Raw genomic sequence first — 12,759 nt, 5'->3', positions numbered from 1 at the left:
TCGGACTCAGGTTGGTTCGCGGGCCGCCTTAACGTCAATTTGATTTCATGTGGGCCGGACCATTTTAGATATAATATTTAGAATTTTTTTCTTCTAAAAATGGATTAAAAGAACTGGATTAGAAGCCCCGATATTCAGTTTTTGTAGCGTTTATTTTAGCTTTATTTTACAAAATGATTTTTTAACTAAAAACAGAAAAAAATGATTAAAAATATACAATTATTGATTTAAAAAGGGGAAAATATTCAGTTTTTTATAGATCTAAAACAATGTTTATTTGACCTTTTTTTCTTAGTAAAGGAAAATCTCTTTTGATCATTATATTGATATCATTATATTATGCTCCATAATATAGTGGAAAACTGAAAATATTTGTATAAATTTCTAGATTTTACAAAATTATTTTTGAGCTAAAAAAACAGAAAAAATGATTCAAAAAATTATAATTATTGATTTAAAAGGGGGAAAATCAAGAAAATTAATATACATCTATACTCTTCATTTTAATTTGATCCTAAAACAGAAAGTCGGCACTCATGATTTACTTTCTCGGGCCGCACAAAATGATGCGGCGGGCCAGAATTGGCCCCCGGGCCGCCACTTTGACATCCGTGAATTAGAGGGTGCCGTTCTATTTTTCAATTCTTCCACCATTTTTTTTAAAACATTTGATTAAAGCCCTAAAAAGTCAGTTTTAGATCTAAATCAATGTTTACTTGAGCTTTTATTTCATTTAATCATGTTTTTCAGGAAAACTGAGGGTCAATTTCAAAAGAAAGGCTGCCGAATTTGACCAATTTACGCAATGTTAGGGTGTTACATATTTGTTAAAAAATTGTAAACCAAAGTTAAACTAAGAAGAAAATAAAAACTCACAAAATAGTGATGCTCTTGCGTAGTTCATGCAACTAACTTAAAGTGGAAATGACTGACCAAAAGCACTCGAGTGTGCAGTGAAGAATGTATGACTTTTGGAATCGTTACAGGGTGTAATTCTTAAAACCACCACAAGAGAGGAGTAAGCTAACATATTTCAGGTCAGGCATACTCAAAGCTTGCGTTTACACACTTAGAGAAAGTTAATGTTGTTGTGAAAAGGAGAATGTTAACATAAAACATCCATCCATCCATAAATCGCGCTTTATCTATTCTATAATCATTATAAAGTGTGATTCATGGAAGGGTGTGTGAGTGAGTGGGTGTGTGTACGAAACTGGAAGCTCACTGGCGGAAATTCCTCCTAAAATGACGTTTGTAAATTACATAGAAAGGCGTCATTCTTTCGTTCTGCAGCATCGTGTCTCACCGAGTCTTCCCGTTTTTTTTTTGAACCGCTTATCCTCACAAGGGTTGTGTGGGGTGCTACTACGGTAACCAGGCGGAGAATCACAGGAGTAGTACCTTATTTTCTCGCTTATTAGCCGCCTCCACGTATAAGCCGCACCCTTAAAATTGCCCTAAAATCATTGAATTTCCCATTTTTACTCATATAAGCCATCCCCTGATTCAAAATTTTCACCTCCATATTCATTTTTTTTAATACGGAGTACAAATGTGTTACTTTGAAGGCAAAATCCTAAGAAAAATTATCGCACGTTGTATTTGTGGTATACTGTATGAAAAAAGATCAATGCCCGAGAGGCCCTATCCCAGGGGTCGGGAACCTTTTTTTGACGAAGAGAGCCACAAAAAATTCATATTTTCCAATGTTATTCCTTATAACCCAAACAACAAAATAAAAAGTTAAAATACATACATGTAAACAAGTGCCTTTTCAATTTTTTTTGTAATTTCACCACTTTTAAAGTAGAAAAAAAACATTTAAAAAAATATTCTTATGCTGTTCCTAATCAATGAGGATGAATTCCAGAAGAATCTACTACAAAAAAAATGAATATTAAAACAGTTCTAGATGTACTATCTCACTCCTGTCACTAGCGATTTCAATACTTTAGCTCACAGGTTAACAAAGACCCAGATTCACTCATCAAAATAGCCACATGTGGCTCCTGAGCCATAGGTTCCCTACCCCTGCCCTATCCAGTCTGTTTTCCATATCTCACTCCTCTACAACACCTGAATCAAATGATCAAGTCATCAGCAAGCTGTGTAGAAGCTTCATATCAATCCTGATTATTTGACTCAGGTGTGTTGTTGGAAGGTGATGCAAAACAGACTGGATAGGAGCTCTCAAGGACCGGATTTGGCCACCCCTGGTCGACTGGATTAAACAATTTCTTAATGGTTTTGCCTGCATATAGACAGTATAACCAGCAAGTGTGTCCATTGCGGTCTATTTTATTATAAATATTGTTCATAATAACTTTTAATTGTAGTCAATCCACAAGGTTGACTTTGGCAGGCCTCACTAAATGACGTTAGTGGCCTGGATTGGTCCCCCGGACCACCAGGTAGACACCTCTGCAATAGATGATTCATTTTCAACGGAAACAATCATAAACCTGAGGCTTGTCTTTTTGAAGCGGCAGTGTATTTTTTCCTGGAACTTTCCGTCCAAGCGTGAAGTTTGTTTGCTATCAATGTCTTATCTCAGGTACTCAGTGCACGTGAAGCCTCCACCTAAACTCAGCTGAAATATTAACTTGAAAGCTGCTAAAAGTATTTACACCATCTTAAAAAGTGTTTAAAAAATGTAGCCCTCTAAATGGATTGGAGATCTGTAGATATCAATGGCGGACAATAAGTTATTTGAAATTTGACAGAAATATCAAATTCTAAATGTCAGTAACCCGGCCTCAAGGTCATGTTTGCATTGATAAACAAAATAATGTTTAACGTGAGGGGTTGAGATGTCACAAATCCCGCCTCCCAACACGTGAAAGCGTTTTAAAAGAAAATTGAGCAAAGTAAATGAGCACATGAAAAAATGCCAATTAAGTCATATGGTGAAACACAACTTTTTGATTATTAAATATTTTAGCTCATCAAACAACATGTGAGCAGGGAAACAATAAGACTATTTTAGTTAAGACTTATTTATTACTAATCACTCAAATAAAAGTTATATTGTTGTATTCTCTTTGAAAATATTCCAAAATAGACAAAACACAAACATGTGCCACAAATTGCAGAACATTTGGTTCCATTGTCATGGTAAAACATGACTTTTTGATTATTGAATATTTTAGTTCATCAATAAACATGTGAGAAGGAAAACACTTTGACTATTTTGGTTAGGATTTATTTATTTCTACTGACTGAAAGAAAAGTTATTTTGAAAATATTCCAAAACAGACAAAACACAAACACGTGGCATAAATTGCCAAACATTTACTTTGTCTTCGACTTTGCCTTGCTTGCTTGTGCAATGTTTTTCTTTTTCTTTTTTTTTCCAAAGAAAGCCTTCAACGAGGTCAGCCTGGAAAAAAACAAGAGCTAAAAAAGATAGGAAATGATTGACATTTGCTAAAGAAAAATGATGTTGCTTGTTAGTTAGTGCAAATGGTCAAAGGTCATGTTCCTTCAATGTTGTTTTTTTTTCTTCAAAAATGAATAAGACTTCTTTCCAAACTTAAAGTAAAATCTGAAATTCATTCAGAGCTTTCACTTTATCTTTTTTTCCTTTTGGGGGTTTTGGTGGACAATTTGTTCTCCTTTTTGGTGTCTCTGGAAGATATTATTTTTACAAAAATTCAATTGTTTTCTATTTCATTGTTTATTGTTTCTTTTTAAATAGGCTTTCCATTTTTTTGGATTGCGTATTGTCTGATTCCTTATTCCTATTTTTTATTTTTATTTTATTTTGAAGGGTCAAAACCAAGAATTGGCTATATTTTTGTTTATTGCTCTTCAGCTGATTGTGTTTAAGGTCCTCCCATTCATCAACTCATTTTCTAAACCGCTCACTAGGGTTGCAGGGGGTGCCGGAGTCCATCCCAGCTGATTTTGGGCCAGAGGCTGAATCGGTGGGCAGTCGAGGGGCAATTTAGAGTGCCCAATCAACCTACCATATATATTTTTGGAATGTGGGAGGAAACCAGAGTACCCGGTGGAAACCCACACATAGCATGCAAACTCCACATCAGTGGACTGACCAGGATTTGAACCCAGAACCCCAGAGCTGTAAGGCCAACACGCTAACCACTCAATCTGCCGGGCCGCCAGATTTCTCCATTTTTTTTCTAATTCTTATTAGTGTGTATTTTTTTATTTCTCAAAAAACAACCTGTGGAAACTGCTAACTGACTCTGCACCTTGTAAATAAATCAATAATTTGGATGCAAAACAAAAAAAGGTAAAACATGTGCTCAAGGGGACTTTTTGCTTTATTTGTGCAAAGTTGACGTCCTCATGGCTCGTTTGCATATGACGCGTCGATTGGCTGCCAGGCTGGCCAAGCTCGTCCGCGATTGGCTGGAGAAGAGCAAGATCTCGCGCTCTGATTGGCTATTGATCCTGCCCCGCGTGGCGACGTGCTCCCTGATGAAAACATGAGTTCGGGTCGGTGACAACTCACAACACAAACGCACACGTGAACACTAAAGAAGACACGCACTTGTCTGTGCGCTTGTGGATGGAACAGTAATTTTATTTTATTACTTTTTTGCTTTAAAAAAAAGTTCTAAATGGCTATCAACGGCTTCCGGATAGATGACTTCCTCGCCGGATGGGTCGGAGGTTAGTGCAACAGATTGCTTGTGTTTGTAGGCGCAAAAGCTTTAAAATATCAGAAACATTTGACAAAAACTTCTGTTTTAACTCATATATCATTGAGGGCGGTTTTTAGTAGTGTGTGAGTGTTTATAGTATTTATATTTTTGGTATCGACCCTGTGTTATTTGTATGTATTATTTGTAGAACAAGTGTCTGATGTGCATATATAATAGAAAAAAGTACAGTATTTTCTTGCATATAAGCCACCCCTGCGTACAAGCCTCATCCTTAAAATTGCCTTAAAATCATTGAGTTTTACAGTTTCTCACATATAAGCCACCCCCTGATTCACTATTTTCACCTCCATAATCATGCTTTTTAATAGGGAGTAGAAATGTATTACTTTGAAAGGAATATCTTAAGAAATATCATCGTACGTGGTATTTCTGATATACTGTATAAATCAAAAGCACATTAGTATTTCATCCAGTTATGGTTGTTTTCTTACTGCAAAACAGAAAATAACCAACATAATTAATGTTAATTTGCCGACATCCACTGGTGAAAAAGTATAGCAACGCCATAAGTCTTGTACGCATAAATCGTACCACCGATTCAGTCATCTTTTTTTTTTTACAGATACGGCTTATATTTGAGAAAATATGGTAGAATACAATGTTTCTGACGTTGATGTGTTTGGCAGGGGCTTCCAGCGTGGTGGTGGGACATCCTCTGGACACTGTTAAGGTAAAAACCATATGGCCAAGAAGTGAAAGAATGTATGCAAATGTTTCTGCGGCGTATTGATGGCGCCGTGTGTGATTGGATTCAGACGCGGCTCCAAGCAGGAAATGGCTACCAGAGCACCATGCACTGCATCATCACTACCTACAGGAAAGAGACGGTACGTATGGCAGAAAATCACCACAAATCTGTCAAAATTGTATTTGTTATGAGCCAAACTGGAGATACAGTGTCACCAAGCAATCATTTATTGGGTTAAAAATGGTCCAAAGCAGTGGTATCAACTTTGAAGATCATTCATACTGTACATACAGAATCAATTACTTTTTATTTTTTCAACATGGGTACTGTAAAACTAGAATTTGGTGAGTTCTGGGGTGCGTTGCATTTTTTCGGTGATTTTTCTTTGCGTTAGTGCAGAATTAAGGGAAACAATGAGTCCTAACCAAGCAGGTGCATTGAAAGAAAGTACAAAAAAAGGTGTATGATGACAATCAAGATTAAGATCGATAAAAAAACATGAGAATTGTGTACGTGTGATGGAGCTGGCTTGCCAATATAAGAGGAGCACCCAGACATGTTGGCAAATGGTCGTGCGAAATTTTATTGTGAGGACATTTGTGTGCGTCGTTTTGAAAGGGAGACAAAAGCAGACAACCCTCGATAAATTCTTAAAAACTTTGGCTGAAAGTGAAGGTGGGAGCGAGTCAAAAAGAGCCAAGGCTAAAAAAGAAAAGTAAAAAAAATTGAATTAAATTTAGTGTAAGGTAAGATTAAAACTTATTTTTAAGTGTGTGTGTATTGTAGTTCATTTAAGTCTGCGTTTCTCTCTCTCTCTCTCTCTCTCTCTCTCTCTCTCTCTCTCTCTCTCTCTCTCTCTCTCAGAATGCAGTTAAGAATGCATTAAGCTCGTATCTCAAGGTAGCACTTACTGAACATGCTTTTATTTTGACTTTCACGCTATTTCACAAATGGATTGAGTCAATCACCGTCAAGATGGCCTGAAAGTGACAAATCCTATGAGAAAAGATGAGCTTAGAGTTTTTTGCATTTGGTTTCCTCCTCAGGCAGCGGGCTTCTTCAAAGGCATGTCCTTCCCCGTGGCCACCATCGCGGCATACAACTCTCTGGTCTTTGGCTTCTTCAGTAACGTACAGCGCTCCATCTGCAAGCGCCGTTACGGTGACGAGCGCCATCCCGCCGGATTGGCCGACGTGGCCGGCGCCAGCATGTTGACGGGCCTGGTGTCGGTGAGCCTGGGTGCCCCCGTCGACCTGGTTAAGATTCGACTGCAGATGCAGACCGCCGGCAGGGCAGGTAAGCACAAAATCCCCCTTTTTTTTTTACATAAAACCTGCCAAAAACATGCAAAGTAAGATGGTTGAACACTGGAAATTGCCCCTGGTATTAGTGTGAGCGTGAATTGTTGTCCTTTTCCTCGTGTCCTGCGATTGGCTGGCCAGTGATTTAGGGCAGCGGTGTCAGACTCGGGTTGGTTCACGGGCTACGTTAACGTCAACTCGATTTTATGTGGGCCAGACCATTTTAGATAGAATATTTAGATTTTTTTTTTATAAATGAATTAAAAGAACTGGATTAAAAGCCCCGAATGTTCAGTTTTTTATAGATCTAAAACAATGTTTATTTTAGGGGTTTTTTTTTATATATTTTTAGATTTTACCAAATTTTGAACTAAAAAACTGAAACAATCGATTAAAAATGGTAAAAAGGAAAAATCTCTTTTAATCATTATGTTCCATATTAAAGTGGAAAATACACAATATTTTTAGGTGTTTTTAGATTTTACAAAATGATTTTTGAACTAAAAACAAAGAAAAAAATTGATTAAAAAATTACAATTATTGATTTAAAAGGAGGAAAAGCAGGACATTTAATATATATCTATACTCTTCATTTTAATTTGATCCTAAAACAGAAAGTCGGCACTCGTGATTTACTTTCTCAGGCCGTACAAAATGATGCGGCGGGCCAGATTTGGCCCCCGGTCCGCCACTTTGACACCTGTGATTTAGATTCCATAAAAAAATAAAACCAATGAACTCAATTATTACTATTTCCCTCATTGATAGAGTGGTAACCATAGAGTTAAAGTGAATTAAAATATCTTGTGTCTATAGTTTTCTTTGCGTGGAAAACAATAGAAAGTAATTAATAAACATATAATAAAATCTATATTTACTACAATCTTGTCAAGTTGGCTGTGCGTTCAGAAAATTGATGCTTTCGGAATGCATGCCCATGCACTGAAGAGGATTAAATTTTGCAGACGTGGTTTGCTGAGCACTCTCAACGTGACAGACAAGCTCGTCTGTTAAATTTATGACAGCAAGATGATCTTTCAATTTCAGAATTACTGGACATGCCGCTAATGAGTCAACATGTTTTAGGGCGGCGGTCCGCTCAAAAGTTCTGGCTTTGTGGAAGTGGGAAAACACTTGTTAGACTTGTTTTTCATCTTTTTATCTGATTTAGAGCACAGCGGTCTGCCCATAGTTTATTGGCCTGCAACAAATGATGAAAATATCATTGGTTACGGCCCATGCAAGAAGCTTAAATGCAGACTACATTAACACTAGACTTAAACAGTACATTCGCATTAGCACATGTGTGTGATTACAATACTAAAGGCTTTTTTCTTCATTTGATTTCCTGTCATGTTGAAATCAATGCTGGGAAAGTGTCTGCAATTTCAGTATTTTGTTTTAAAATAAATAACATTCAAATTGGATGAATGGACTTATATTGGCAGGGATTTTTATTCTTTAACTTTTTTTTGGGGGCTTTAGCTGGGCTGTTCTGGCGTTTTTTTTCAGCCATGTAAATATCATTTTAAGGCAAAATCGTAATTGTTGCCTGTAGCCCTTAACATTAAATATTTAAATCTACTTCAATTGGCAAGGTTGACATATACGTAGTGATCAAATCTAACCGCCATTGACGTCTATTGCTTTCAATGGCAGTCAACAAGTTAACACTTTTGAAAGTTTTGTATTTAGTTGTATGTATTTGGGAGAATACCTTGCTCTCTACTGACAATAGTGAATATTAATAAGCATGCAAAGCAAAACATTAATGCTTTATCTTTTTGTTTTTTGTTTTGCCGTGTGCAGAAAGTTTCCAGTTGGCGGGCAGCGTGTCAAGTCACGGCGTGACAGCGGCACCGGCAGGCGCACGCTCGTTGCACGTGGCCAACGGCGTCAGAGGCCTCAACGTTTACCGTGGCCCCGTCCACTGCATCGCCAGTATCGTACGGCACGAGGGCCTCCAGGGTCTGTACCGGGGTGGCGGGGCCATGCTGCTCCGGGACGTCCCCGGCTACGCCCTCTACTTTGTGCCTTACGCCATCTTTTGTGACCTACTCAAAAGTGATGGCGCCGCCTCACCACACGCTTGCGCCATTTGGTTGGCCGGTGGACTTGCAGGTAAGAAGCGTATTGAAGTGAGTTCTTAAAAACTACGACAGATGACTGTAAAAGATATTAGACCACATTTTGCATGTAAGATTTTCCGTAAAAGTGATAGAAAACACCTAATAATTCAATTTGAATTTAATCAGTCTTCTTTTTTTCGCTGCCTTGGCCTTGCTTACAAGAAAAAACTACAAACTAAAGACAATATCACACTCAGTGTGGGCTATAGATTTGTGCAAATCTGCTAACCATTGGCGTGCTATGGTTGCCGTGGGACTGCTCTGTAAAATGGTGGTAGGTCGTTAGGTCAGCCTAGAAAACTACAAAAATACCTTGAAGTCTGGTTGTGATATCACAACCAGACTTAAAGGTAAAAAAAAAAAATAATAATAATAACCGTGGCCCAATCCCTGGTGCCTTGTGTTGAATAGAAATGGATTGGCTCCCCAGGTGCGACCTGTACGTTTGACACCCTTGATCTACAGTGGTACCTCGAGATACGAGCTTAATTTGATCCGGGACTGAGCTCGTATGATGATTTACTCGTAACTCAAATTAACGTTTCACATAGAAATGAACTAAAAACAAATTAATTTGTTCCAACCCTCTTAAAAAAAAGCCAAAAAACAGGATATTGGATTGGAAAAAGATTTTTATTTATTCTAATTCGCCATCTATTAACAAAGTAACAAATAACTAGTGGTTTAATAATACAAACATTTGTTTAATAGTACTAAAATTAGACGGATTTCACTGAGGGCAGAGAGAGGGGACTTTTTGCACGGCAACATGCTCATAACATAAACAAATTTAAAGGAACTTGGATTACGATCCAGGCACACTCAAAAATGAGTTTAATCTCACTTTACACTAAACTTAATTCTAATTTAGTTTTACATTTTTATACCTTTCTTCTCCCGAATTTGGTCCACCCTGACTTTTTGTTCTACCTTCAAAATATTCCTAAAATGATGCACAGAAATGTCCTCACAATAGGATAACGCACAACCACTTACCAACAACAAGTAGTACTTACCAACAAGAAGAAGTACTCCTCTCATATTAGCGATCGCACCACCATTCGCACTGAATAACGGAAAAAAAACACTAAAAAAAATGCCATGCTCCGCCCAGTGCTCGTAGACACATTACACGAGGGAGTTGCGACCAGAAATACAGTGGCCATGATGTTCTTGTGAGCAGCCTCTGGCGTCCGCTCTATGCTCGTATATCAAAATTTGTCTCATTTCTCAACATAAATATCTCAAGATAAATATTTGGCCAAAATTTTACTCGTATATCAAATTGCTCGTATGTCGGGGCCCTCGTATGTCGGGGCCCTCTTATGTCGAGGTGCTACTGTACTATGGGTATATAATAGGTCCTGCAAAAAATACTTTTCCAAAGTTATACTTACTTTTGACAAACTAACTAAGCGTGTGTTCAGGGTTAAAGTGCCAATGTGTGTGTGAGAGCAACTGATGTTTTTACATTTTGTAGACAAAAGAAAGCCTCAAATGGTTTCTGGTTGGATGCCAAGTAACGCTCGTAAGAAGACATGTGAGCTCGGAAAACGTGCCGTTAATGGCTGAAAAAAAATGTTCCAAAGCAACCAAAGTCAGTCAATGTTCCAATGCGTGCAAAAGTCCATAATGATTAGACAAGCAAAGTCCAATCATGTGAGCGGTCGCCTCTATAACCACGTGTGCTTCAACAAATGACGATCAAAACAAAACAAAAAAGACATTTTGGACAGCAATTTCAACATTGGGGCTTGTTTAAATATACAGATCACTTTTTGTTGATTTTGGGCCATTTCCAGGACCAGTCCTGGAATAGTTCAAGGATTTTTTTTTCCGTCTAAAATAATGACCACCAGCAGACAAACATGGAAATTACATTAAGAAGTAAATTCAGGGTTTATTTTTTTATCCATGTAGTATTGAACAAGGTATTGAGTATATCTTAGGAGTATTGATATTCATGATAAAAATAAGTCTGAAATGGTGAGTGACTGAAGCTTATTTGTCAGGTTCCATTTCCTGGGTCACGGCTACGCCCGCCGACGTGGTAAAGAGTCGTCTACAGGCGGATGCACATTTGCACAAGAAGTACAAAGGCATCCTTCACTGCATTCTGCACAGCTACAAGACCGAAGGCATACAGGTGAGGAGGGACGTCCAATCCATTTTGGATTGGCTGGGCAGCCGTTGAATGATGGCTTGTTTTGTAAAGTTTTTTTTCCCCTAGGGCTTTTTTTGCTTTTGTTAAATCAAAGGGTGGCATGGCGGATGAGTGGTTAACGCGTTGGCCTCACTCACAGTGTAGGTTCTGGGTTCAAATCTAGGTCGGTCCACCTGTGTGGAGTTTGCATGTTCTCCCTGGGCCTGCGTGGGTTTTCTTTGGGTATTACGGTTTCCTCCCACAAACCAAAGACATGTATAATGGGCTGCTTGGAAACTCTAAATTGCTACATTTGCATAACCAAGCTTAAAAGCAGCGTTAAACTAAATGAAATATATAATAGATTAATAAATAAACAGGTCTAACGGCCTGTTATTTATATGTACAATATATGTATGTATATGTATGTACACTATATATGTTTACACGTGTTTGAACCTAATTACTCGGCTGTTGCGTATTTGTGTTCATGTTATTGAGGTTTTGGTTCTTTGTGTGTGTGCACAGGTGTTTTTTCGCGGAGCGACAGTGAACGCCATCCGGGGCTTCCCCATGAGCGCCACCATGTTCTTGGCCTACGAGCTCTCCTTGCAATTCTTCCGGCACTTTTAGCCAACCCCGCGTTACCGTGGCAACGCCTATAATTCAATTTCTAAATGTACAGAGTTGCACCTTTTTTTTTTTTATTGACGCTTTTTTTCCCGTCTTGTTACAATCTCCAAAGATGAGTCTTATTTGGAATTTTTTTGTATTGTTTCTTCAAAACAAAGTGGTAAATGTAAATATTTTGTTTTTTCTTATATTAAGGAAAGCTTGTATTTATAATCATGTACTATTGTTACTACAATTGCGTTCTGCAAGTAATTGTTTTGTCTCCTTGTGCTGTGCCATTACAGTGTATCGTTGTACAGAAATAAAAATTAGTCTTTTACAAAATTGTCATTTTTTTTCAATCTTTATGTGTACATCCGCTGTGGTGAATTTTGTTTGAGATGAAATCTGTTGAGAAAGTTGTGCGCTTTTTAACGCTTGTTAATGTGCAATGCAACCTAATGGCCACTAGATAGAGCAATCGAGCAATTTACTTTTTTTTTTTTAAATACCGAGTATTTACGGTTGAATTGCAAAATACTATAATTAAAAAGGGCATCAACTTTAATAAAAAAATATAAATATATTGAATACATTTTCTCAAAAGATTTTTGGCAAACAAACAACTGCAGTACTTGGGCTCACTGAATTATTACCTCTAGTATTGATTTTTATAAACTCTTTTTTATATTCTATTTAATAATTTATTTTAAACAAATTATTTTTATACACTTTTCCTAGCAAATATTGAATATTTGTCAATTGTTGGACAGTGTATGATTTTCAATTTAAAATCCAGTGGCGGTCCGTGACTTTTTGATGGCTATAAAACCTCTATTGCAACTACAGCTGCGACACATAAAAAAACAAACATCAATAATAACCTCATACAATTGAAATATTATTTAGGAATATAGCCATATTTTACTCACCAAAAGTACCATATTTTCTCACATATAAGCCGTATTTGTAACTAAAAAAACGAAAAAAGATGACTGAATCAAGGCGTACGGCTTATATGCGCACAAGACTTTTCAGCAGTAGGTCTCGGCAAATTAACATGTATTATTTGTTGGTTATTTTCTGTTTTGCAGTAAGTAAACAACCATAACTGGATTAATTCATTCATTATTACATTGAACCTAATAATGTGCTTTTGATTCATACAGTAAATCTTAACATTTTCCCTTCAAAG

General features: G+C 37.3%; 1 protein-coding gene across 1 annotated transcript; it reads left to right on the top strand.

The window, feature by feature from the left end:
- Positions 1 to 4,451: 4,451 nt before the first annotated feature.
- Positions 4,452 to 11,915, top strand: slc25a48 (solute carrier family 25 member 48). The gene is made up of 7 exons (XM_077733650.1): positions 4,452 to 4,638; positions 5,318 to 5,361; positions 5,447 to 5,518; positions 6,426 to 6,675; positions 8,490 to 8,801; positions 10,822 to 10,955; positions 11,481 to 11,915. The coding sequence occupies exons 1-7, from the start codon at positions 4,587 to 4,589 to the stop codon at positions 11,583 to 11,585; spliced, it is 969 nt and encodes a 322-aa protein (XP_077589776.1). The 5' UTR covers positions 4,452 to 4,586; the 3' UTR covers positions 11,586 to 11,915.
- Positions 11,916 to 12,759: the final 844 nt, after the last annotated feature.

This window comes from Stigmatopora nigra, chromosome 14, assembly GCF_051989575.1.
Source record: "Stigmatopora nigra isolate UIUO_SnigA chromosome 14, RoL_Snig_1.1, whole genome shotgun sequence".
In the NCBI taxonomy this organism is placed as follows: Eukaryota; Metazoa; Chordata; class Actinopteri; order Syngnathiformes; family Syngnathidae; genus Stigmatopora; species Stigmatopora nigra.
The sequence above is the reverse complement of the archived record's forward strand: the minus strand, read 5'-3'. Positions and strand labels throughout refer to the sequence as shown.